The following is a 25,341-nucleotide window of genomic DNA, read 5'->3' as shown; positions in this document are numbered from 1 at the left end:
AAAGCAAAAGAGGCTGAATATGTTCTTCCATGGCATGTGTTCAAATTTTTATGCAAAAAGTGACCTCAAGCAGAAAACAATGTCGTGTTCATCTCTTCCTACATCAACAAACTGCCTACCTTATAAACAACAAACATCACTTATTTATTTTAGTTTGTATTTTTAAATGTTGTATTATAAGATCTGAAAACCAGAAATTTGCCAGACTTGTTCCAGAAAACAATTCCACCTTGAAGCAAACCTTAAACTGTATTCCAAATGCCAATGGTGACTTCATGATCTGAATTTCATTCACCTGAATACAGACTGTCACTAAGTCTTATTCTTCTCAGTGATAACAAACATTTTTTAAGAAGAAATGAATGTTTCTCTCTGAACAATCAACAGAATTAGATAGAAAAGAGAGAAGAGAGAACATAGCTGAGAGAAATTCCTTTTTAAATTTTTCTTATCTACTATTATTGTGTATAATGGGCACTCATGTCACACTTGCGTTATGAAGGTCAGAAGACAACTTTGGGAGTTAGTACTCTCATTCCACAGTAGGTTCAGGTCATCAGACTTGTACAGAAGTCCTTTAGCCCACTGAGCCATCTAACAGCCCAGACAGACATCCTTATATTGCATTAGCTGAAGAGGGAAATGTATCCCAAGGACCTACAAAGGTCTCAAGTGAAACAAAACCTAAAAACATGACTACAGAAAAGAATAACCTACTGAGATGCTAACCTGACCTATACCGTTACTATAAGCTCTGTGTAACTGAGATACATTTCATTGTGCCTGCTAAGGACTGGGTTCACCAGGCACTAGCAGAGCCAGAAAGACACATTCACAGAAAATAGCAGCAGCATCCAACTGACTGCTGAGAACCCAGATCTAGACTCTAACTACTCTGACAATTCAGTCATTTTGCACAAAACAAACATTTTTCAAAGTTGTAATATTTTGCCAGGTGATGGTTGCCCTTGCCTTTAATCCCAGCACTCAGGAGGCAGAGACAGGCAGTGAGTTCAAGGCCAGCCCAGTCTACAGAGTGAATTCCAGGACAGCCAGGGCTGTTACATAGAGAAACACTCTCTCTCTCGAGGGAAAAAAAAAGCAACCTGTGGTGAGTCTTATTACTAAAAAGCCTTATTACTTTAAGCTAAACTACTTAAAAAGCAAAAAAAAAAAAAAAAAAATCTAGAAAACTTCAATTAGCTTGTCATTTTATTAGTATACCTAGGGATAGTTGGACAAATTATTTAAAAAGAACCACCTTCATTTTAAATAATAACCATTTTCTTCAACATCAAAATAAAAGTCTAAAACCACATTCAATGGTACAAAAGTTATAAGAAAAGCACTTTTTTAAGCGGATCTCTGTGAGTTCAAGACCAGCCTGGTCTACAAGAACTAGTTCCAGGACAGCCTCCAAAAGCCACAGAGAAACCCTGTCTCAACGCCCCCCACCAAAAAAAGGACTTTTTTTTTTTCCATTTCTCCTTTCAATCCACATGCAATCCAATTTGTTTTCAGGTCAACAAGATATCCAACCATAAGCACTAACTATAAGAGCAAGTCAAAGCAGACAATCCAAACTCCTTACACAATTCCCTATGAGACCCTACATGCATACATAAAATTTTTAAACCTTGAAAAAGTTCCTTGCAGCAACTTCCTGAGGCATCATTATGCTATGGTTGTGTTACATATTGCCAGTGAGGGAATCTGAGTAAAAAGCATGATAAATACTAAATACTTTTTCTTTTTCCCTGAGACTACGTAGCCCACAACAGACTAGAACTTTAGATCCTCCACCTCTACCTACCAAGTAATGGGATTACTGGTATTCACCACTCCATTAGGGTTTTGTGGCTTTCAAGTACAAAGTTTCTTCAGAATGACAAGTAAAAAATTTTAATAACTTAATATTCAGAGGAAAAATGTGTATCCAAAACAATTAGAAGTGTGGAGCAAATTCTATTAAAGAAGGGTTAAGGACACATCAGTGTGTGGCATAATGGATGGCCCAAAATGGCCAGTGATCAAGAGTCTGGTACTGGGCGAATCACGGACTAGCATAAAACCTTCTGTTTCTTTACCTCTAGGACCTTTTCACAGGGTGGCTGCAAAAATGAACTGAATTGTTAAAGAAATGTTCTTTATCTTTATAATACACTATAGAGAAAGATATATGCAGAAAAGGTACAAGAAAGAAAATAAGAGGAGTGAAATAAGAATACTCTCACTCTAAATATTCAGAGGATGGATCAGAAAACAAATTTAACTGAATATACAAATCAAAATTATAAAACCCTTCATGTATTCCAAGTCATCAGTGACTTTCCAAAGAAAATGTTAGTTCACAAATGACTACATTTCAATAAAGTTGCCTCTCATTTGAAGTTCCCCCATAGTGTCTTTCACGGACATGAAAAGAGATTTAGGAAGATTCTTTGCAGTCTATTTACTTCCAAGAACATGAGCAAAATCTAGTGAGATAGTATAACTTGGACGGTTTCCCTCAGATCTAAATGAGGCAAACAGAAGAGGAGACAGTTTCATTGTCCAGAGTGAGAGTACCACATACATTTCAGTACCATCTCTACCCGAGCACTTTGGAAAAAGACTCCAAAATAGCCAGTTTTCTCCTCATAACTAACAAATTCAAAAACAGTATTTAAAAGGCCTGGGAAGAGTCAAAATGGCTTACATATTACAGTTTATTGAGCCAAGTGTAGCAGTTCATGCCTGGGATCCCAACATTCAGGAGGTCAGGATAGGCAATATTTCCAAGTTTGAGGCTAGCCTGGGTGGGGTTCATAGCAAGTTCCAGGCCAACCTGAACTACAACATGTGACTCCATCTCATGAATAAGTAAAGAAATGTGTGTTATGTAAACAAATGACTAAAATTATTAAGGTAAAAATTTTGGGGAGAACCTTTGTAATAGATGGATCAGAGCAATTCTACCAAGAGTCCACAGAATCATATGTGAAAGAGGGACAGGCTCACATAACTAATGTGAGACGTACAAAGGGGAGAAAAAGTAAGTCCAAAGCACCATCAATGACCATCTGTCAGCAGAGAAATTTAAATCTGAATCTATTCAAGCATTACACTAAAACAGCAAGGGTAAAGAAACACAATCACAAGGACACAATCTGTCAGTTCTAGAACACAGGCAATACTACAGGTCAAATTACTCAAATCTTCAACAAATATGAAAACCAAATGAAGCATCCATCCCATACCATAATAAGGTAGTCACAGCAAGTTACTGAATATTTCAATAGTTAGAAGTTGAGATCTTTGAATACCTCCCACATACAAAAAAAGCTAAACTTGAGATGGTAGGTATGTTAAGTTATTCCAAATTGATCACTGAACATTCTATACATAACAAAATACATGGTACCCCACAAATACGTAAATGTTATGTGACATTCAAAAAAGGTATCTATTTAATGTCAAACCAAACCGCTCTCACACACACCCACACACACAGAGGGCAGGCAAATTTTTTTGTTTTTTTGCAATAATCCCAATGCAATGTATGGATTTTGGATCCTCACCTGAACAAACCAAACATAAAGGGTATTTTTAAGATGGATGAGAGGAAAAACAAACTACAAACAGTTTATTCAATAGGATTAGGGAACACTTACTAATTTTATTATTACTAATGAGTATAGTAATGATATGGTTATGTCTGAAGAGAAAAGGTCCATATCTAAGAGATTTTTTAAGTATATAAAGATGAAGCAAATATAATGCAATGTTTATATATAATTACTAAATTTAAGCTGGGTCTGCTTCCACAGACAAGGAAATACAGCTTCTGGGAAGACAGAGGCAGAAGAATCCACAAATTCAAGACCTGTATGCGCTACAGAGTGAGTTCAAGGCCAGCCTGGGCAATTTAAGGAGAAACTGTCTCAAAACAGTAAACAGAAAGCTAGAAATATAGGTCAGTGTTAGAGCATATGAATACAGACCCTAGAAATGTAGGTCAGTGTTAGAGCACATAAATACAGACCCTAGAGATGTAGGTCAGTGTTAGAGCATATGAATACAGACCCTAGAAATGTAGGTCAGTGTTAGAGCATATGAATACAGACCCTAGGCTAAACCCCCTGTGCCACACAAAGGAAAAAGAAATACATCTAGGATGCAGGCATCTCTCCTTCTTGTAGCTTCAGTATGACTGAATTTACCAGGGAGAACTTAACAGTAAAACCATTCTGTATGATAGTCATGTCACAGACAGCACTGCGTTTTCATTTTGGCCCTTATTCCCACCAATTGCTCCCTTAAATCAAAGTTTCAATACAGACTGAAGAAACACACGACATACCTGTGTTAACAGGGACTGATGTGACAAGATTTTTTCTCAACATATCATAGAGAGGGCTGCAAAAGAAACAATATATAAATATTGTGGGGTTTTTTTATTATATATTAAATGTACCTGTGGTATGTTACCTACCTACTTTCTCTTAGACAGACACAATCTTTTCCCACAATTTTTTAAAATAATTTAAGTATCAAGAAGGAGCCAGACATAGAAGTATACCCCTTTAGTGCCAGCATTTGGAGGTTCAGGCTAGAAGATTAAGTTCAAGGTTATTCTTAGCAACATACTGATTTTAAGCCTACCAAAGGCTAATGTGAGACCCTATTTAAAAAAACCAAAAGGAGAGGCTGGAGAAATGGCTCAGGGATTAAGAGCACTGGCTGGTTCTACCAGAGAACCTGAGTTCAATTCCCAGCAACCACTTGGTGGCTCACATCCATCTGTAATGAAATATGGTGCCCTCTTCTGGTGTGCAAGCGTACATGCAGGAAGAACACTGTATACACAATAAATAAACAAATCTTTTTTTTTTATTTTATTTATTATGTATACAACATTCTGCTTCCATGTATATCTGCACACCAGAAGAGGGCACCAGATCTCATTACAGATGGTTGTGAGCCACCATGGGGTTGCTGGGAATTGAACTCAGGACCTCTGGAAGAGCAGTCAGTGCTCTTAACCTCTGAGCCATCTCTCCAGTCCCCAATAAACAAATCTTTAAATAAATACCAAAAAGAAGTGAATGTCCAGCCCTTGCTATCTTGTTCCCAATAAGATGGGGAGATTGCCTTTGAAAATTATTCTTTCCTTTTAGATGTCAAGTTTTACTTTTTTTTTTTAAGATTTTATTTATTATGTATACAGTCTTCTGCCATCATGCCAGCAGAGGGCACCAGATCTCATTCAAGGTGGTTGTGAGCCACCATGTGGTTGCCGGGAATTGAACTCATGACCTCTGGAAGAACAGTCAGTGCTCTTAACCGCTGAGCCATCTCTCCAGCCCCAAGTTTTACTTTTGACTGAGAAATGAGAATATGAAAGGAAGATTTATCAATGTTAAGACAAAATAAGATCGGGGGGGGGGGGGGAAGCAATCACTATTCAGAGAGGGAAACCACTGGAAGATGAGGGAGGGACAAACAGATGGCTCAGCTGAAGAGCACACAAACTGTTCTTACAAACAATTCAACTGTCAGCACCCACATGGTGGCTCACAACCATCTCTAGCTTCAATTCCAGGGGATCTGAAGCCTTTTTTGGGCTCCCTTAGCAAACATATATATGGGACACAGACATACATATGCTGGCCAAACACTCATACACATGAAATAAAACTACTAAAAAAATTGTCTTAAGAACACTAGCTTCGGCCAGGCGGTGGTGGTGCGCACATTTACTCCCAGCACTCAGAAGGCAGGGGCAGGCAGATCTCTGTGAGTTCCAGACCAGCCTGCTCTACAAGAGCTAGTTCTAGGACAGCCTCCAAAGCCACAGAGAAACTATGTCTCAAAAAACCCAAATAAATAAAATAAGAACTGCTCCAGCTCAGCTCAAATTTACTTTTTTAAGGAACCTCTGACACTCTAAGTCCCAGCCATTTCCCATTTCATGTACTTTTCTTCCATAGCTCTCATTGTCATGTTATTTTACCATGTATGAAGACAATTAGTATACCGCATTGCCATTATCAGACTGCCCACACTGTTCACTACTGAAATTTGCATGTATCTCACTGGCTATATAACATATGCAGCCCCTAAAATACTTACTAAAAAAGCAAAACAAAACTATACAGCTAGAGTGAGCAAGTATAAGCACTCAAAGATACATAAACCCTCACCCTTTGTACCTTGGATCTTTCACAGAAAAACTCTGACGTCCAAGCAGATCTCCCAAAAGATCTCCACCACAATATACCATATGTTGCTCCCGTTGATCATAGAGCTGCTTCACCATTATATACTGGCCTAGGTAGTGCATTACCTACATGAAAATAAAACACCATGAAATGAATGATCTACCTGACTACTACCAAAACCAGTTACCCATGAGTGACTGAGACATTTTGTTAGATGAGAAAGACATACAAGACTGCCAGTGTTTGGATGCTGATGGCATATCCAAACAAAGAGATGCTTCCTACTACTAGGTTCATCTACTCATCCATCAACAGAGCCAGAGATTTTTGTATCAAAATATATTGATCTGACAGTGAAAAAACATAGCAACTCAGTATTCTATTGACAAATATCCAAAGTTTAATGGATCATTATTCCTAATATAAAAGCCAGAGCTGGGTGGTGGTGGCATACACCAGAGCAGAGGTAGGTGGCCTACAAAGCCAGTTCCAGGACAGCCAGAGCTACACAAAGAAACCCTGTCTTGAAAAACAAACAAACAAACAAACAAAAAAAAAAATCAAAACAGAATCTAGTCTACCTAGCTTTTTCTTCTCAGGCTTCAGAAACTCATGATTCTAAACTTACAAAGTGCCCTTTTACATGTAGATGAAGCAAATCACAGAACCTTTATTATATTATCTAGGTTGATGTACTGTTTGCCAAAAAACCTGGATAAATTTTCTGATAAACAGAAAGGGAGGGAATGAAAGGGAAAAGGGAAGGGATGGGGAGGAGAGAGCTATCTACTGAAATATTTTTAATGCTTATTTCCCTTCTGTCCTCCCACCTAACCCTGAAATGTTTTTTAAAGGTAGGTTAAAAAAACACATCAAACTTTTTACTCAATCAGTACGCTCTTGTTTAATATCGAAAGCAAGTAAAAGACATCTGTGATCTCAGGAGTGGTACTGATAGATGCGGCACTTCTAAGTAAAAGAACTCCATGATTTTGTTTTCTGCTTAGGAAAGGTGAAGGATCTATCATACTAATCGTAAACTGTTTGAGTATATTAATATTTTAATACTGCTTTCCACTTAAAGAATTCATTGTACTTTGGTAGCTTTAAAAAAAGCTTCCAGATCCTAAGTAAGTTATTTAAATTCCTAAATGTTCAAATTGACTAAATGACTCAGTGCTCATAAAGTATCTGACAAATGTACAATGACAACATTATTGCATCAAATTCCTGCCTGGCAAGCCAGGTGGAAGCCTTTAATCCCAGCACTCGGGAGGCAGAGGCAGGCAGATCTCTGTGAGTTCAAGGCCAGCCTGGTCTACAGAACTACACAGAGAAACCTGTCTCAAAAACAAAACAAACAAAAAAAACAAAAAAAAAAATCCCTGCCTGGCAGTAAATCGGAGACACTTTTTTAAACCCATACATGCAGCATTAGCATTAGCACTCCTGTGTCAGTGAACTATTTGCAGCTGACCACACACACACACTTCAAAAGGAACTCTAAGAGAAACAGGAAGTTAGTAAGACAGTCTTTATACCAGCAAAAGCTCTCCTTTGGTAGTACAACTTCCTTTCTTAGCCCAGATTTCAGAACTGTGCATATGATGGCCTCTACTGTTCTTAAAATTGGGACTGTCTTCAATGACTTACCTCCTTCATGGTGAATACTTCACCTTGAGCACCTGCTGTCTGCAAAATCTTCAGAAGTGGCAGTTTTGGTCGTACCTGCTGTAAAATATGAAGACAGAATTTTGATGTACCCAACAGGCCTGGAACTTACTATGTAATAGAAGATGACCTTGAACTCTGGATCTTTCTGCACTAACCCAGCATAAAGTTGCTATTTATATTTCAATTACATTGCTTTCTGAAAAGAAAAAAAAAGGCAGGCAGTAGTGGTGCACACCTTTAGTCCCTACACTTGGGAGGCAGAGGCAGGTGGATCGAGGCTGACCTGGTCTACAAAGTGAGTGCCAGGACAGGCTCCAAAGTTACAGAGAAACCCTGTCTCGGGGGAAAAAAGGAAGGAAGGAAGGAAGGAAGGAAGGAAGGAAGGAAGGAAGGAAGGAAGGAAGGAAGGAAAAGAAAGAAAACCCAATACTCCTCAGTAATTCTCTACTTCCTACTAATTTAGATGGAAATTAAAGTCTTAGGTAGAAATGAGTCCATGAAATTCCATTCCAATTTAGCTGTACTGGCCAGAAGACAGAGCACAGAGTAAGGAAAAGAAGCAGTTTTCACCATGAGCTAGCTATCGGTGAGTGGCAAGAATGAGCAGAGGCAGCTATGACTGTGGAATGATAGATAATACACAGATTCTACTCCTCAGAACACATCCTGGGCATAAGCCTGAATAAAACAGTAATTAAGCACCTCTAGGTAAGAAAGTTCTACAGCCAACTACCTACATTTCTGAGTAATAAAGATTCTTCTATATAGGGAAAGTTTTATTCTTTAAAGCAAACAAAAAGCAAAAAAAAAAAACACAAGGCGACTGGGGATATAGCTCAGTGGTAGAACACTTGGCTAGAATGCATGAGGCCTAAATTCAATCCCCATAATAGGAAGGATAGGCAAAAAGACAAACAAAATTTACAGACTGGGACCAACTTAAATTAACTCTATCTCAGGTGGGTGGTGGTACACGCCTATAATTCCAGCACTCACGAGGTCAGAGGCCAGCTTGGTCTACAGAGAGTTCCTGTCTCAAAAAAAAAAAAACAAAAAAAAAATTAATCCTATCTCTAAAAGACAAAACAGGCTGATGTGTAAAATAAGTCTTTCCACCAAAGCTACCCGAGCCCTGTCGCCACATGGGCATTTTCTGCCAGGCTGCCCAAGTGCTGCTGACACTGGACTAGACTCGGGAAGGCAGCTCAAGGAGCCTGGCGGCTTTTGGCAGAAGGTTACCTGCTTCCTCTGAGAACCTCAGAGTGTGAGGTCATCCCACTCACTGACACCATTCTGTTACAATAAGTCTTTACTCCATCCACCGGAGGCCCGCCACCACGTTAAGGTCCCAAGTAACACACAGAGACTTACTTATATTAGGTACAAATGCTGCTGGCCAATGACTAGGATTTCTCATCTGCTAGCTCTTTAAATCTATATATTTTATAAGACTTATCTTATAAAGGATGCCTTCTGCTGGCGCCCTTTCTTGCCGGTGAATCACATGGCAACTCCAGAGTAGAGACCAGGTAGAAGAGAAAAGGGGACGACTTCCTTCTTGCCCTTGCTTATATACTAAGTCTGCTCGCTATGTCACTTCCTGCCTGGATCTTTGACTATATTTCCCAGAATCCTACATGACTCCTAGTCCCACCTAACTTGCTGCCTCGTTGGCCAAACAGTAATTTATTTATCATCCATTAAGACAAACACATACATAGAAGCACTTCCCCCATCACTGATGAGTCTAAGAGATAGGGTTTTATCTAATTCAAACAAATTTTATCCAAATATCCAAATTTGTTTGGTTAAAATAAGCACTAAGAAAAATAGATGTCATCTTCTGGTGCAACAGTCTGAGATCTTGCAGAATCAGTACATTTATAACACTGTTGTATTATAGAACTGGAAAGCCTACTTTTGAGTTAGCTTCTACACTTCCTCATTTTTATGCAGGAAGCAGACAGGTGCAGGCATGGGAGTTTGTTTTCCCCCACACCATGAACAAGGGAGATGAGCTACAGCTTTTCTAATTCCACTGTAGGGAGAACTTCTACACAGCTGCAGCTGGCTCTGAAATGCAGACACATAGCCTTAATCTACCCTTCATCTTCAGTATTTTATGTTTAACATATGTGAACAGTGTCTGAGAGTTTTCCAAAGGGACAATGCCAAATGCAAATTCTCCATTAAGGAATATCACAGTGTGCCTGATTTTTCCCAACTAAGTTTTGCATAGGTAAAGGGCCCTTGGCTAAGGTCTCAGTGCAGAGAGGCTGGGCCCACCTGCAGCTATAAAGGCTAAAAATCATCCTTAAAGTGCCCTGTGTCTTCTTTCATGGACCCACGTGACCACATACCAGTTCTACAACACTCCACAGTTTGCTTCATGCTGTATTAACTTCTATACCAACCCACTATATCTAACACCATCATCTCTAAACACTTAGGAGGCCCAGACTATAACCTACTACTCTACTTCAAGCTGGCCCTGTAGCATGCGCATGTTATACAATTTTGTTGTATTTTTATTTTTGTTTTATTTAAAATAGGATCTCTCACTGTGTAGCTCAGACTGGCCTCAAACTCAGAGATCCACCTGTCTCTGCCTCCTGAGTACTAGGATTATAAAGACCTGCACCACTCCACCCAACCCAGTTTTGTTTTAGATTGTGTATTATCAAGTTTGCATTTTTTTCCTTTTATAGCCACTTCAGCGCCAAGACCTCTTTCATTCTAAGTTTCACAAATATTTCTTACATTTTTCTATCAATGTCTTGATTTTTGACATTTAAATCCTTAGTCTGCCTGGAATTTGGTTTTCCAAAGATGTCCAACTATAACAAAACAATTATTTTAGGGGCTGGAGAGATGGCTCAGAGGTTAAGAGCACTGGCTGCTCTTCCAGAGGTCCTGAGTTCAATTCCCAGCAACCACATGGTGGCTCACAACCATCGGTTATGAGATCTGGTGCCTCTTCTGGCTTGCAGGCAGACATGCAGACAGAACACTTACATACATAATAAACAAATCTTAAAGAAAAAAAATATTTTATAAAATTAATTTATATTACATCTTTCCTTCACCAATTCCAAGTTCTACTTTCACCATATACTAAGGTACAGAAACATGAAGAAATGTTTCTGAAAACACAAAAATATTTTTTTTTTCCCCAAGATAGGATTTCTCTGTGGCTTTGGAGGCTGTCCTGTAACTAGCTCTTAACAGACCAGGCTGGTCTCGAACTCACAGAGATCAGCCTGCCTGCCTCCCAAGTGCTGGGACTAAAGGCATGAGCCACCACCACCCAGCAATGAAGTAATTTTTAACAAAATATTAAAGGTAAAGGTCTGGGACTAGAGAGATGGCTCAGCAGTTAAGAGCACTGTCTGCTCTTCCAGAGGACCCAGATTCAATTCCCAGAACCCTCATGGCAGCGCACAACTGTATGTAGCTCCAGCTCCAGGGGATTTGACACCCTCACACAGACATACATACAGGCAAAATGCCAATGCACATAAAATAAAAATAAATATATCATTTAGTAAAAAAAAAGAGCACATGTCGCTCTTTCAAAGGACCTGGGTCTGGTTCCCAGCACACACAATAGCTCACAATCATCTGTAACTCCAGTCCCAGAGGATCCAATGCCCTCTTCTGGTTTTCAATGGCACCACCTGCATGTGGTTCATAGACATATATGTAGGCAAAACACCCATACACATACAATAAAAATAAAAAAATCTTTAAAAAAAAAAAAAAGGTGGGGGGCTGGAGAGATGGCTCAGCCATTAAAGGCTAGGCTCACAACCAAAAATTAAAAAAGGGTGGGGTCTGTCTGCAATAGGATATACCAAATCTGAGAGGAGATGGTCAACAGTCTGTATCCACAAATGCCTAAAGAATTATAAGAATATATTTGCTATATTCACAATTTAAGGCAGCCTTTTGTTTTGTTTTGTTTTGTTTTTTTTCAAGGCAACCTTTTAAATAAAACTAACTAGCCTAACCCAGTTGCACATGCCTTGAATTCCAGCAGCTGGGGAATGGCAGGAGGATCAATCAAGTTCAAAGCAGCCAGGTCTATAAAGGCGGTCCAGATCAGCTAGGGCTGTACAGTAGCAACCTGTCTGTGTCTGTCTTTCTCAGACCTCAAAAGTAAATTGCACAAACAAAAAGAAAGAAAATCAATTAATCACAACCAGCTGAGACAAAAAAGAATAACCTGGCCCTAAATTCCCTACTACCCACTTGTAACCTAAAACACTCGCCTAGTATAACAAAATGAAAGAATTAAGCAGAGGGGCATAAGGAATGAAAACTCAGATCAACCTTGGCCATTTCAAGCTGTCTGTAACTTTCAAATAGGTAATATAAGATTTTACAATTACTGGGCAGTGGTGATATACATCTTTTAATCCCAGGCAGGCAGATCTCTGTGAGTTCAAGGCCAGCCTGGTCTACAGTGAGTTCCAGAACAGCCAGGGCTATTACAGAGAAACCCTGTCTCAAAGGAAAAAAAAAAAAAAAAGATTTTACATCACTTCTGCTTTAAGCAAATTATAATTGGTGAATTCAATTTCTTAAAATTTTTAAAGAAAAGTAAGATGACCAATACTGATTACCTGACTGATTCTTTCTGAAGAGATTCTGCAAGCATTATCAGATGTCGAACACTGGGCAGAGCTGGAATGTGATGTCATTTTGGCAGTGAAGATTCTTCAGTCAGCAAACTAAAAGGGGAAAAAATTATATATAAATGCGAAGTAAAAAAATCTGTCTTTAGCATTTATTAAGAAATAATCTGGCCGGGTGTTGGTGGCGCACGCCTTTAATCCCAGCACTCGGGAGGCAGAGGCAGGCAAATCTCTGTGAGTTCGAAGCCAACCTGGTCTCCAGAGCGAGTGCCAGGATAGGCTCCAAAGCTACACACAGAAAGCCTGTCTCGAAAAACCAAAAAGAAAAAAAAAAGAAAAGAAAAGAAAAGAAATAATCTGGGCATGGTGGCACACCTCTAGTACCAGCAACCAGGAGGCAGAGGTAAGTGGATCTTTTTTTGAATTCAAGATCAGTCTCATCTACACAGCACGTCTACGGACAGCCAGGGCCTATACAGAGACCCTGTCTCCAAACAGAATAAAAAAGAAAAGACAAAACTGCCAAAAAACAGTTTAAAAACAACAAAATCTGACATATACACATATTGCTCTGCACAAATGCAAAATACTCACTTTGAGATTCTCCAATCTCTTTCAGCTCTAGCACAAAAGCTGGAGACTAAACCATCCGTGCCTCCCTCAGGTGAATCCTGAAACAGAGACAGGTTTGGACATGTCCTGCCTACAATGCCAATGCTAATGAGTAAACTGTTCTAGCTGAAAGTCAATTTACAATCACTGCTTCCCCACTGGCTCTCAGGTTACCAGTTACTCCAGAGCAGAGTGCTTAAGGTAAGAGCTAGGAAACACACACAGCTGGAAAATCACCAAGTAAAGACCATGGTGTTCCAACATGCCTGGACAAGAAACCACACAGGAAAGTGAGTGTCAGCATTGCCTGGTAATCATGGTAGGGCACACTGGTAAAATCTTAACACTCGGGAGTTCAACGCCAGCCTGAGGTACACAGTAAGACCCTCTCAAAAACACCAAAAAGTTTTTAAAAATACATTTTCACCAGGCGGTGGTGGAACTCGCCTTTAATCCCAGCACTCAGGAGGCAGAGGCAGGCGGTTCTTGTAGGTTTGAAACCAGCCTGGTCTACAGAGTGAGTTACAGGACAGGTTCCAAAACTACAGAGAAACCCTGTCTCAAAAAACCAAAACCAACCCCCCCCCCAAAAAAAAATGTGGTCTTGTTGGAAAAGGTGTGCCACTGCAGTGGGCTTTTGCCAGGCCCAGTCTCTCTCTACCTTGACCTTGTGGACCACAAGTAGGCTTTCAGCTTCTGCCCCAGTGCCACACCTGCCTGCTCCATTCCCACCACGATGGCTGTGGGACTCACCCTCTGAAACTGTAAACAAGTCCTCGATTAAATGCTTTCTTTTTTAAATTGCCTTTGTCATGGTGTCTTTTCATCGAAATGAAGTAACTAAGACACATACTAAAACCATTTAAGTAAAAGAATGACTGAAAAGTTGGTGAAGGCAGGGACTTTGAAGGGCAGATCCCCCCCCCCCCAAAAAAAACATGTATGAGTCTCATCACTAGTTAGACTGAGGCTGTACAGGTCAGTCAGTGCTGGATCCCCAGCCTGTGTAAAGCCCTGAGTTTAATCCCTAATACCAAAAAATTAATACAGCAAGACTTAGGAGCACACACCTGTAATCTCAGCACCCAGGAAGTGCAAACAAACCCCCGTAAATATTATTGACCAAAAAATAAAGAAAAGGCTACATTTAACATCAAATATAAATTTGATGGGAAATGGAGGACAGGGTAGTAAGTAAACAAAGGGAGACAATTAGCTTTGGCATAGAGAAACTACGTGAGGGTCCATGAAAAGAAAAAGAAAAAAGGGAAGGACGACTGCTCCTAAGTATGGTGGAGGCGAGTTTACTGTAGATAAAAGGGAGAGTGTTGCCAGAGGTAGGGAGGGACATCTGGGACAGTCCAGAGTGAACATGACCCTGAGCCACCTGAGGCTATGGGGGAGGGAGGAGGGCAGAGCAGCTGCTGGCCAAGACAGGCAGGGCAGCCCAGCCCCTGGGCTGGAGAGGTTTAGGTAGGGAGTGGGGTATGTAGCCATATTCTGTAACAGTAGGGACTGAGGGGTGCAGAAGAACTTGGCAGTCAGCATTCACTTTAGTATGCTGTTTGTCCAGGTTTGAGACCTAACATCAAGATTATGGTGACTTTTACAACATAAACCTAATGAAACACAACCACTTTATGTGAGTCCTAATTCAAGCAAACAATGTGCAAAGTATGTTTTAATCAATAAATGGGGAAATGGCAGGGTGTGGTGGCATGTGTCTTTAATCCCAGCCCCAGGAAGGCAGACGCAAGTGGATCCCTGAAAATTCAAGGCCAGCCTGGAATACATGAATTCCAGAATAACAAGAGAGGACTATGTAGAGACCCTATTTCAAAAAACAAAAATAAGTAAATAATCAGGAAGTTTTGTATAAGACAGTATTAAGCTACTGTTAAAGCCAGGCATAGTTAAGAAAAAACAGATGGAGAACAGTCTGAGCTACATTATGAGACCCCATCTCAAAGCATGAGTTCTTCACTCTGCTTTTTCCGAATTCTGTGTCTTACTCAATTTTAGTGTATAAAGACACGTTTGTTGTTTTATAGAGGTATGTAATATTTTATTTCATTTCATGTATCCTAACGTCTTTAAACAACATTTTTGAGATACGGTTTCTATGTAGCCCTGGCTGTCCTGGAGCCGGCGCTGTAGACCAGGGTGGCCCCGGAACTCAGAGATCCACCAGCCTCTACCTCCAAACAGCTGGGATTAAAGGTGTGTGCCACCATCTCAAAACAAAACAAAAACTTTTAACTAAGGACTGGAGAGATGGCTCAATGAATATCCTGACCTTTCAGAAGACCCAAGTTCATTTCCCAGCACCCATGTAAGGAGGCTCACAAACTCCTATAACTACCACTCCAGGGGGACCGGATGCCCTCTTCTGGTCTCCAAAAGCACTACACTCATGTCATGCACATACCTACATACAGACATACACATAATTAAAAAGAAAAAGAAAAATAGCAACTGTTAACTGTAGTAGAAAGGCCTGTGGTCATTTTAAAAATCCTTATCTATAACTTTTAAAGAATCCCTTAACCTTTCATTTAAGGACAGTGATACAACCAGACTCATTGCCAACCATGGCTGAAGTGTGAGGGGGAGGGGGACATGGAAAAAAACAAAACAAAACCTAGAAGGAATATATTTCAGCCCTATTTCCACAAACAACCCCTCACTGGATATTGAGAATATAAGCTTTTCTGACTTTCCAAACTTCCATTTCATTGTCTCCAAGTCTTAGTTTATACTATTTAATATCCATAATGTATTCAGGTACTGAATTTTCATAGAATTTTTACCATTCCCTTACAGTGTTTTTAGTACTAAGTTTTCAAAATGCAAATTGTACCAACTGATCTAAACCCTCCACAAAATAGAAATAAAATAGTACCTAACAATTAAGTTTTGAGCTGTAGAACCTGTTTCTCTTATTCAATTGCCAACACCTCTGGGTCAGACACTCTTCAAAGCACATTAGATACAACTCTGATCCTTACTGGGTGTCATGCAGTGGAGTACTGTCCTCATTTCCAAAGAAGCAACTGACATAGGCAGGAAGATTGCCTGCCCCAAATCATGAGTTCTCAAACTACAGCTGCCTTAACACCTGTACTTCCTTCTTTCCCCATGCTTCCAAAGTTTTACTCTGGCTGGAGAGACTGATGAGTGAATGAAGGTGCCTTGACAGACTGTCTTGACTCCCCCCACCCACCCACACACAAAAAATTAATAAAATGATGTAATCAATCTGGGGGTCTTGCTCATTCTTCAAATGAGGTCAAGTTGCTTCCTTGGAGACGGCTTTGCTGACTCCAAAAAAAGGGAAAATGATGGTATCAGAATGAAGACATTTGAGTTGTGAGACCATATGCTTAACACACACAAGGTCCTTAGTTCAATCCTCACCAATGTGATGACCCCTTGAAAAAAATTAATAGATTTGGGGTTTTTGTTTTGTTTTGGTTTGGTTTTTTAAGACAGGGTTTCTCTGTGTAGCTTTGGAGCCTGACCTAAAACTAGCTTTGTACACCAGGCTGGCCTTAACTCACAGAGATCCACTAAATTCATTTTTTAATATGCCCCTACTAGCTTGAAACAGAGTAGAAAGTCTGGTTTTCTCAATGTTAAGTGGTTTCTACCCTACATTTAGTCCAAGGGACTCCTGTATCTCATCTTGAAATGCCTGCCTTTGAAAATAACTGTAATTTCACATGGTTTCTCTGTGTAACAACTTTAACTGTCCTGGAACTAGTTCTGTAGACCAGGCTGGTCTTGAACTCAGAGATACACCTGCCCTGACTCCCAAATGCTGGGATTAAAGGTTTGTGCCACCACCACCCGGCTTTTTTTTTTTTTTTTTTTTTTTTTTTAAGACAGTCTCACTATGTAGCCTTGGCTTGGCTAGAACTCACTTTGTTGACCAAGCTCATTTTCAGAGTTCTGCCTGCTTCTATCAGGATTACAAGTGTAAACGACACAACCAGCAAAGACAACCATAATTTTAACACTAAAATTTAAAATTCCTAAAAAACATAAAAATAATTAATTAAAGATTTATAATTATCAATTCTTTTAAGCTATAAGGTTCTTCTTTTTTTCCCCCGAGACAGAGTTTCTCTGTATTGCTTTGGAGGTTGTCCTGTCCTGGAACTCGCTCTGTAGACCAGGCTGGCCTCAAACACACAGAGATCTGCCTGCCTCTGCCTCCCGAGTGCTGGGATTAAAGGCCCGGCGCAATAATTGGTCAAGCCAGGAAATAACCTAGAAGTATACCAACGAGGACTCAGCTAAAGAAATAAAGGGCTTGTTACCTTTTTAAAGGACTATAACGCAAACACTTTAAAAGAAAGTCTATCTTATAGAAAGCTGCTGTTATCTGAAAAATTTACGGTGCACACCCGCAAAATGATCCCTCTACTGTTTAAAACTAAGAATATGTGTAGAGCAAGTCAGGAAAGCTGTAAGACCCCAGTGATTATCACATTAGGAAGTTCGAGGGTTTAAAGATGCTGTCCTGTCAACTTCACACATTCACATTTTTTTCAAATAGGAGTTTGTGGTAGTCTTGACTATTGTATGTAATATTTTAAAGCTAAAATACTTTCCTAACAGGAATGAATGAAAGGGAAGACTAAACCCGACCTGATAGTCAGCAACTGACACCTCGTATTATTAAAGGGTTCAAGTACCTTTGACAGACACATCCCATGCAGTGGGGCTTCCTAACCCACACAGGCCTTTCTTGAAAAGGACAAGACAGGCGTCGTTTTGTCCAAGTGTGGCCTAACAGAGTCGTTTCAAAACTTGGGGGATGTACAAGAATCATTGGGAGGTGTGCTAATTAAAGTTCATATTCGTGGGCCAGGCGAGGTGGGGGAGCAGACTGGACGGCAGGGCAAGCCTGATCTACACAGCAAGTTCCAGGATAGTCAGGGATGGTTACACAGTGAGATCCTGTCTCACTCAAAACAATACAAAACATAATAATAATAAAACTCTTACTCGTGGAAGAAAAAAAAAAAAAACCGGGGTCCGTATGTGGACCCCAAACGAACATCTTTCAAACACTAGAGCAGATGGTCCGCAGCCCTAAAAATTATTTAACTCTTAAGTCACGTTAATGTCACTCTCCTGGTCTCCGTTTCTCCGACCCCTTCTCCTCAAAGCCCCACATCCTCCTCAAATCTGAGATGCAATTAAAACACCAACACCGTCGCTTCAATTTTTGTAACTGTAAAACCCGTTTCTCTGCACTCCGTTTTTTTCCTCCGCGGAGCCGTAGCGCCACCCTTCCCCCACAGGCTCGCCCGTGGCCCCGCGGCCCACACCGCCCTCCCTGGCCCCGGTTCCTCCCGCTCGCTCGCCAGCTACATGGCCTCCGGGCCTCCGGCCCGCTCCCCCCGCACCCGGCTGGCCAGACCCCACCGCCACACCTCACGGCCACGCCACAAGTCGCTTCGCCTCCGAGCTGGGGGAGGGGTGGCAGGAGTAACTCCTAAGGCCTCCGCAGCAATTTGAAGCTGCAAGCAACGGCGGGGCGACTTCCGCTCTCTCAAAGTCAGCCTTCGCAAGAGCTTCCGGGGAGGCCGTCGAAACCATAGAGGAGCCCCTGGAAGACTAGAGCGCTAGAACGGCTGAAGAGCCTACCATCGAGTAGATGCTAATCCGGGAAGAGAGTCTCCAGTCATGGAGCGTGGGCGCTAGAGATAGTTATATATTTTACCTTACTTTTGAGACAGGAACTCTTTGTGCAGCCCCGGCTGTTCTAGAACTCACTATGTAAGCCAAGATAGCCTCGAACTCACAGAGGTCCACTTCGTCCGCTGCACCGTGCCCTGCACAAAGAAGTTTTGAAAGGGAATAGGGAGAAGTCGCGGGATCTTGCGATAGCCCCGGCGATCAAAACAGAAGGAAGCAAAGAGCATAATCAGAGGTGGCCTTCAGCTCTTCAGAAAAACCTTAATATAATTTGCTCATCCTTACACTCCCAGAAGTAGCCGCCGAGGGAAACGGCATCCCGGTTGTTATTCACTGGGGAACATACAACGTGGTTTATTCACGAATAACCCCAAAATAAGTGATAAACGCCAAAAGAGAGGGGCAAAGAACAATGAGACGGAGCTTAACTTACATCACAGAATCAGGTCATGCTTCCCCACCACCCCCGGCAGTTCACAAACTATCTCAAGCAAACTGCCTTTAAACTCTGCCAGTGCCAAGCGTTATCACCACCCCCAGACAATCTCATTTATTTCGGTACAATCCTGAGAGAGGAATTTGTGAGCTGAAATGTTTTGTCTTGTAACTTCTATTAATAGCTGGGTATTTTGGAGGACAGTACTGATTCATTACTTCCAATATAAATGTTACCCCGTTTTCATTTTTGTTTCTTTTGCTTTGTTTCGTTTTGAGACAGGGTCTCTCTGTCTCCCTGGCTGTCCTGGAATTCTATGTAGACCAGGCTGGCATCGAATTCACAGAGATCCTCCAGTTTTTGCCTCAAGTCTAAGTGCTGGGATTAAAGACTGTGCCACTCTAACTCCTCCCACCCCCAGTTCTTTAAGGACAGCCTCCGTATCCCAGCCCCAATCCTCTCATTTCTCTATGGGCTAAACCTTCCTGATCCTTTGATTATTTCTTTTTTTGACATGTCAATGAGCCTCCTTGTTACCCTGGTCGGTATTTTCTGGACAAGAACTTGTTCGTGTTAAAATGTGGCTCCCAGAAATAGATACGGATTTATGTTATGCAAAGAAAACAGGGCAGCAATCTCCCTCGATTTACACATGACAGTTCTCTACTACGAATTTATTACTTGGACATTTTGTAGCACAGTACGAATTTGTTATTTCTAATGTTAACATTATTCCATTAGCTCTGGCTGTCCCCGAAATCACTATGTAGACCAGGCTGGCCTGGAACTCACAGATCCCATGGCTTATGTCTCCAGAGGGCTGGGAATAAAGGCATGCACCACTGTGCCCAGCTCCTTCTTAGAACCTTTTCCCCACTGGGAGATTCAGAGTTTTCTGAAGGCCCTAAGGGAATCTTCCACTTTGTACAGTCTCACTGACAATGAGCTTGAAGTCAACAATGGTTCCTCAAACGAGAGGGAAGCACACTTTTAGGTAAACCCAGGTCAAGTATTTCCCCCTCTCACTTTGTGCAACTACTTTTTATTTAGTTACTTTGGTTTGGTTCTCTTCTGTTTTGGAGACAGGATCACATTCTGTAGTTCAAGCTGTCCAGTAAGTTATTACATAGTGTGAACTGGTCTGGAACTATAGTCAGTCTTCTGCCTGCCAAATTCTGAGAATACAAGCATGACCCACCATACTGACATAGTAAGTACTAGGTCCTTAAGGGCTATATCATGAGATCCCACTCTCAAATTAATTAATTAATTAATTTCCCAACAGGAATTTGTTTTCTGTCTTTTAAATAGTATCTGGCTAGCTTAGATTCCTTACTACTGTCTGCTGAAATCTTGGACTTACAATCCCCTCATGCAATTCTGATTCTTTAAAATGAACAATCTAAGCTGGGCATCAGTGGCACACACCTTTAATCTCACCACTCGGGAGGCAGAGGTGCGTGCCACCAACGACCGGGCCCTAGCCTGGTTCTTAAACCACCAATGAACTTGCCTGACAGTGCTTACCATCTAACATCATATCTCCATCTTTTCTGTACTTTTCATAGGACTTCAATGAATAAAGTAAACCATGGCCTGGCAAGGTAGTACATCCCAGTCTTCCAGAAGCAGAAACAGGATCTCTGTGAATTCCAGGCCAGCCTGATCTATACATCAAGAGAGACCATCCTGTCTCAAGACAAAACAAAAATGTAAACCATAAATACACCAATCAAATAAAATTAACAAAAAATAAACTAGCATAAAAGTTCCTAACTGGTCTTGGTATCTGCCACTTCCTTCTCAAGGAAGACTCTTGACATAAACAAATAGGAAATCCGATCTCTGTTATGGCTGTTTCTTGAAACCAGAACATTACCCAGTTATATGTCTTTAGTGTCTCAAGTTATAAAATAAAACAGATGAACTGGCTTCCCTATGGCCCTTTTTGACTTTAAAAGAATTGGAAGACAATTCTTGGATTATCACCTTTCTGAAACAAAGCTACAGTGATAACTCCCTCATCCCTATAAAGGATATGAAGATGAACATAATTTTTCCTTACCATTCTTCATAAGGAATAGTACTTAACTACACAAAGAAATTTCCTCTCCCGGCTTCAAACTCAGAATCATTTTCCTGAGTCTGGTATTTACCTGCTCCATTCATGTCTTTAGATGTTTAAGATTTATAAATGTTTTTATTTTGTGTATGAGGGGCAGGTTATGTGTGGCGGTCGGAGCTGATTTTCTCTTTCCATGATGTGGGTCCCAGGGATCAAACTCAGGTCCTCAGGTTTAGCATCAAGTGCCTTTACACATTGATCCATCTTGCCGGACCAATCTTAAGGACTTATGTATGTATATGTTCCTTTTAAATGTTTTGCACCTTTTTGTTTAGTTGGGTTATTATCTTTAAGACTGTTTTTTTCATAACTTCTATTTTTTTGTGTGTGTATGAGTATCTTGCCCACATATATGACTGTTGTCCGCAAAGGCTCCTACAGGGTATTTGATTCCCTAGGGCTGGTATTATAGAAGTTGTGAGCTTCTACACGGGTAGAAGAATCCCATGTTGTAGGCCACAACTCTCTAACTGCAGACAGGATTTTACTGTGTAGCCCTGGCTGACCCAGACCTATGCACTATTTAGACCAGGCTGGCCTCAATCTCACAAAGATTGTCCAACCCGGCTGTGAAGTGCTAGATTAAAGGCCTAGTCCACTATTGTACACTTTTGGATTTTTTTTTTATAGTTGCGGCAAGCTCCAAGTGTTCTACTGCAACTTATATTCATGTCGTTGTGGTTATTTTTTGTATGCATGTGTGTGCCACAGAGGCCAGAGAAGGCATCAATAGATCTGGAGTTACAGGCAGTTGAGAGTTGCTTGATGTTGGTGCTGGGAATTGAATTCAGGTCCTGCCTTGGGTGAGGCGGCTGATGGGATCTCGGGTCCCCGGGAGCTGGACCTTCAGGCAGCTGTGAGCTAGTATTCTCCTTCATGCAGGCCTGACCATATAGCCCTATGCCTCCAGCCCCCATCGCTATAAGGTGAATTTCTTCAAGTAGCATTGCTAGACCAAAGCAATCACTCTGAAGACAATTACGAAAGGAATTAAGGGGAAGCAAAATCGGCAAAAACAAAAGCTCTTTACAGTCCCATTCTCAAGCCAGCTCCGTAGCGGAGGGCTGTGCTCAATTTACTAAGGAAGGTAACAGTGGCGACTTCGGTGGTGTATCGAGTAAAATTACCTGAACACGGTCAGGAGATTCACAGGACAATCTCAGCACCCCTCCTCTCAGACCATTCCCTGCAGAACGGCATGTTTGAAGTAGCTCTTAAAACTCCCTCTGTTGCACGGATGTCGTCACTGCTGTCAACGGCAAAAGAGACCCACGTCTGTTACTACTGAGTTTCGAGCGTAATTAGTTTCCAGATCAAAATCTACCTAACGAGGGAAATATACATGAATCTCACAATCGTGAAAGGAGTCAGCAACCCAACTGGAAGCATTATTTGGACTGTTTTTACTCTCGCGAGAACGCAGCGTTTAGGGCGGGAGCAATTGCACAAGGTTCCTTACTCTTATGTAAAGCACAGTAGAACGAACGCGTTCCGTAAGAGCCCGGATAGCTCAGTCGGTAGAGCATCAGACTTTTAATCTGAGGGTCCAGGGTTCAAGTCCCTGTTCGGGCGCTTTAGTTTTTCTTTTCTTACCGCCCCTCTCTTCACATCAGCAACAATTGTACAATTTGTAAAAACTTAGCCTAAGCTAATTAATGTATGCTTTCTGTTATTATTCTTCTCTGGTGAGGACTTGGACAAGATAACAGCGACTCTGTACTCGGACCTCCCTCCGCGCGGAAGAACAAAATTTTGTCAACACTTCACCTTCTTAAGAGTATGTACCATACCCTTAAATCTCTTTAATTCTATGAAAAATACAGCTAAAAGTCACCTTTCTTGACAAAAGGACATCAAAGATGCTCTGTAACCAAGTATTTAAGTTAGTCATGCAAAATTTCCAGCCGCCCGAACAGGGACTTGAACCCTGGACCCTCAGATTAAAAGTCTGATGCTCTACCGACTGAGCTATCCGGGCGCCCTGTTAGTCTGCTTTTTCTTCTTTTTACTTAATATAATGTTAGCCCATTGCTTCCCTTCCACACAAGCTAAATATAGATTTCAGTCAGCTAGCTATCAAGTATGTTTTTAATGTATTAAATCCATATTTACTTTTCCCTTTTTGTTCTATTTACCTAATATATACGTTTTCCAAAATCTTTTCATATTTGATGTTTGATAAATTGCCAGTATTTACTAAACTCTCTGAAACAATATTAATGCTGATTAACTGCAGGAAAATGGACAGATAAGGTGAACACTGACACTTCGGCATTTGCGTATGATCTTTTTATTACACTTTTTCTCTTCCTTCCTTCACTCTTACTTTTATTCCTCTGAACCACATTTTTTCCCATTAATGAAAATTAACACTTTCATTCTCCCGATGATGGAGCTGTTCAGTTAAACACCCCTTGGCACAAAGGCCAGATTTGCTGAGCAGAGGGTGTACTATGTCGGGAAAATAGAAGGAAATGGAGATGGAAGTCTGAATCTAGTTTAGAAGGGAGTTTAAACTTTTACATTTTTGACTGAGTTTTTCTTTTCCTCTTCTTTCAGCCTCCCAAAATGAATCCTTCCAAAGCAAGATTTGTACACCTAAGGAAACCAAACTGTAGTATTGTGAGTAAAAGTTAGCAGGTCAACTGGATATGGTGGTGCACAACTTAACCCTAAGGATTCCAGAGGCAGAGGCAGGAGCATCTCTCTGACCAGGCCAGCCTGGTCTAGACAGTGAGCAAAACTCTCTTCTGAACTCCACAGGCACCCACACAGTATACACTTACACAGACATAAACATATGTACATAATTAAAGATAAAATAAATCTTAAACCTGGCGTTGGTGGCGCATGCCTTTAACCCCAGCACTCAGGAGGCAGAGGCAGGCAGATTTCTGCGAGTTGGAGACCAGCCTGGTCTACAGAGCAAGTGCCAGGACGCCTCCAAAGCCACAGAGCAACCTGTCTCAAAAATAAATAAATAAATAAATATAAAAAATAAACATTAAAAAAATCTTAAAAATATAACTAGTTTCCAGATCTGCCTAGTTCTGATGCATAAGTTGTGGAACACAGACTATGAAATGTCAAACACTGATCAGAGAATTCATCTTTGTTTCTGAGTATATGAAGCTCCTGTACACAAACAACAACAAAATAGCTCGGCCTCTGTTGGGGGAAATTCCCTTTCCTAGAAGGGTGTGGTTCTTAAGAACAGTGACCAACCATCTGTGGGATCCTAAATAGGCCTGGGTGTGTACTTTCGAGAGATTATTCAGGTGACCTTTAAGACCCAGTTGCTATGTGAAAACCCTGACTGAACACAACTTGAGGACCAAAGACTGATTTCAGCTTACAGTTTTCCCATCACAGTCCATCCCTTGGGGAGTCAAGACAGGACAGCAGACAAGTAAGAGCTGATGCAGAGAACAGGACCTGTCTGCTTTCTTTTCTTTTCCTTTTTCTCCCCCCACCCCCTGCCCCTTCCCCGCCCAGGCCTGGTTTCTCTGTGTAGCCCTAACCATCCTGGATCTGACTCTGTAGACCAGGCTGGCCTTGAACTCAGAGATCACCTGCCTCTGCCTCCCAAATGCTGGGATTAAAAACATGCGCCACTACTGACCAGCCTCAGCCTGCTTTCTTATAGCACTCATGACCACTAGCCCAGGGGTGGCACTGCCCACAGTGAGCTGCACCCTCCCACACCAATTGTCAATGAAGAATATGTACCACAGACTTGCCCACAGACCAATCTGGTGAAAGCATTTTCTCTGCTGAGATTTTCTTTTCCCAGATGACTCTAGAGTGCGTCAAGTTGACATATAAAGAGCCAGCATGCCCTCTAAATCCAAACATTATTATTCTGTCATATTTTCCATTGCAAATTAAATCTGAAGGAAGAAGCTCAAAATGCACAAGGAAGGCTGGTTAGATTGTAGGTTAAAG

At 41.1% G+C, this 25,341-nt stretch overlaps 1 protein-coding gene and 2 non-coding genes across 15 annotated transcripts in view; 1 reads left to right on the top strand and 2 right to left on the bottom strand.

The window, feature by feature from the left end:
• The window catches only part of Mdm4 (MDM4 regulator of p53), a 38,840-nt gene extending 16,070 nt beyond the window's left edge, over positions 1 to 22,770 (bottom strand). Inside the window, exons 1-8 of one of the 13 annotated variants that reach the window (XM_027417617.2) lie at positions 22,524 to 22,769; positions 20,799 to 20,960; positions 18,861 to 18,972; positions 13,109 to 13,185; positions 12,503 to 12,610; positions 7,857 to 7,934; positions 6,195 to 6,328; positions 4,343 to 4,398 (exon numbers count right to left, since the gene is read on the bottom strand). In XM_027417617.2, coding sequence (XP_027273418.1) covers positions 4,343 to 4,398; positions 6,195 to 6,328; positions 7,857 to 7,934; positions 12,503 to 12,580 — 346 coding nt within the window. In that variant the 5' untranslated portion in view covers positions 12,581 to 12,610; positions 13,109 to 13,185; positions 18,861 to 18,972; positions 20,799 to 20,960; positions 22,524 to 22,769. Of the gene's footprint in view, positions 1 to 4,342; positions 4,399 to 6,194; positions 6,329 to 7,856; positions 7,935 to 12,502; positions 12,611 to 13,108; positions 13,186 to 18,570; positions 18,806 to 18,860; positions 18,973 to 20,798; positions 20,969 to 22,523 lie in introns of those variants that run through there. The other 12 variants (XM_027417618.2, XM_035444925.1, XM_035444927.1 and 9 more) reach the window with 12 other exon arrangements.
• A 125-nt stretch (positions 22,771 to 22,895) lies between these two features.
• On the top strand, positions 22,896 to 22,968 carry Trnak-uuu. Its single transcript has one exon. It is a non-coding gene; the product is annotated as a tRNA-Lys (tRNA).
• Positions 22,969 to 23,301: 333 nt separating this feature from the next.
• On the bottom strand, positions 23,302 to 23,374 carry Trnak-uuu. Its single transcript has one exon. It is a non-coding gene; the product is annotated as a tRNA-Lys (tRNA).
• Between the last annotated feature and the right edge of the window lie 1,967 nt (positions 23,375 to 25,341).

This window comes from Cricetulus griseus, chromosome 5 (genome assembly GCF_003668045.3).
Source record: "Cricetulus griseus strain 17A/GY chromosome 5, alternate assembly CriGri-PICRH-1.0, whole genome shotgun sequence".
Classification (NCBI taxonomy): Eukaryota; Metazoa; Chordata; class Mammalia; order Rodentia; family Cricetidae; genus Cricetulus; species Cricetulus griseus.
The sequence above is the reverse complement of the archived record's forward strand: the minus strand, read 5'-3'. Positions and strand labels throughout refer to the sequence as shown.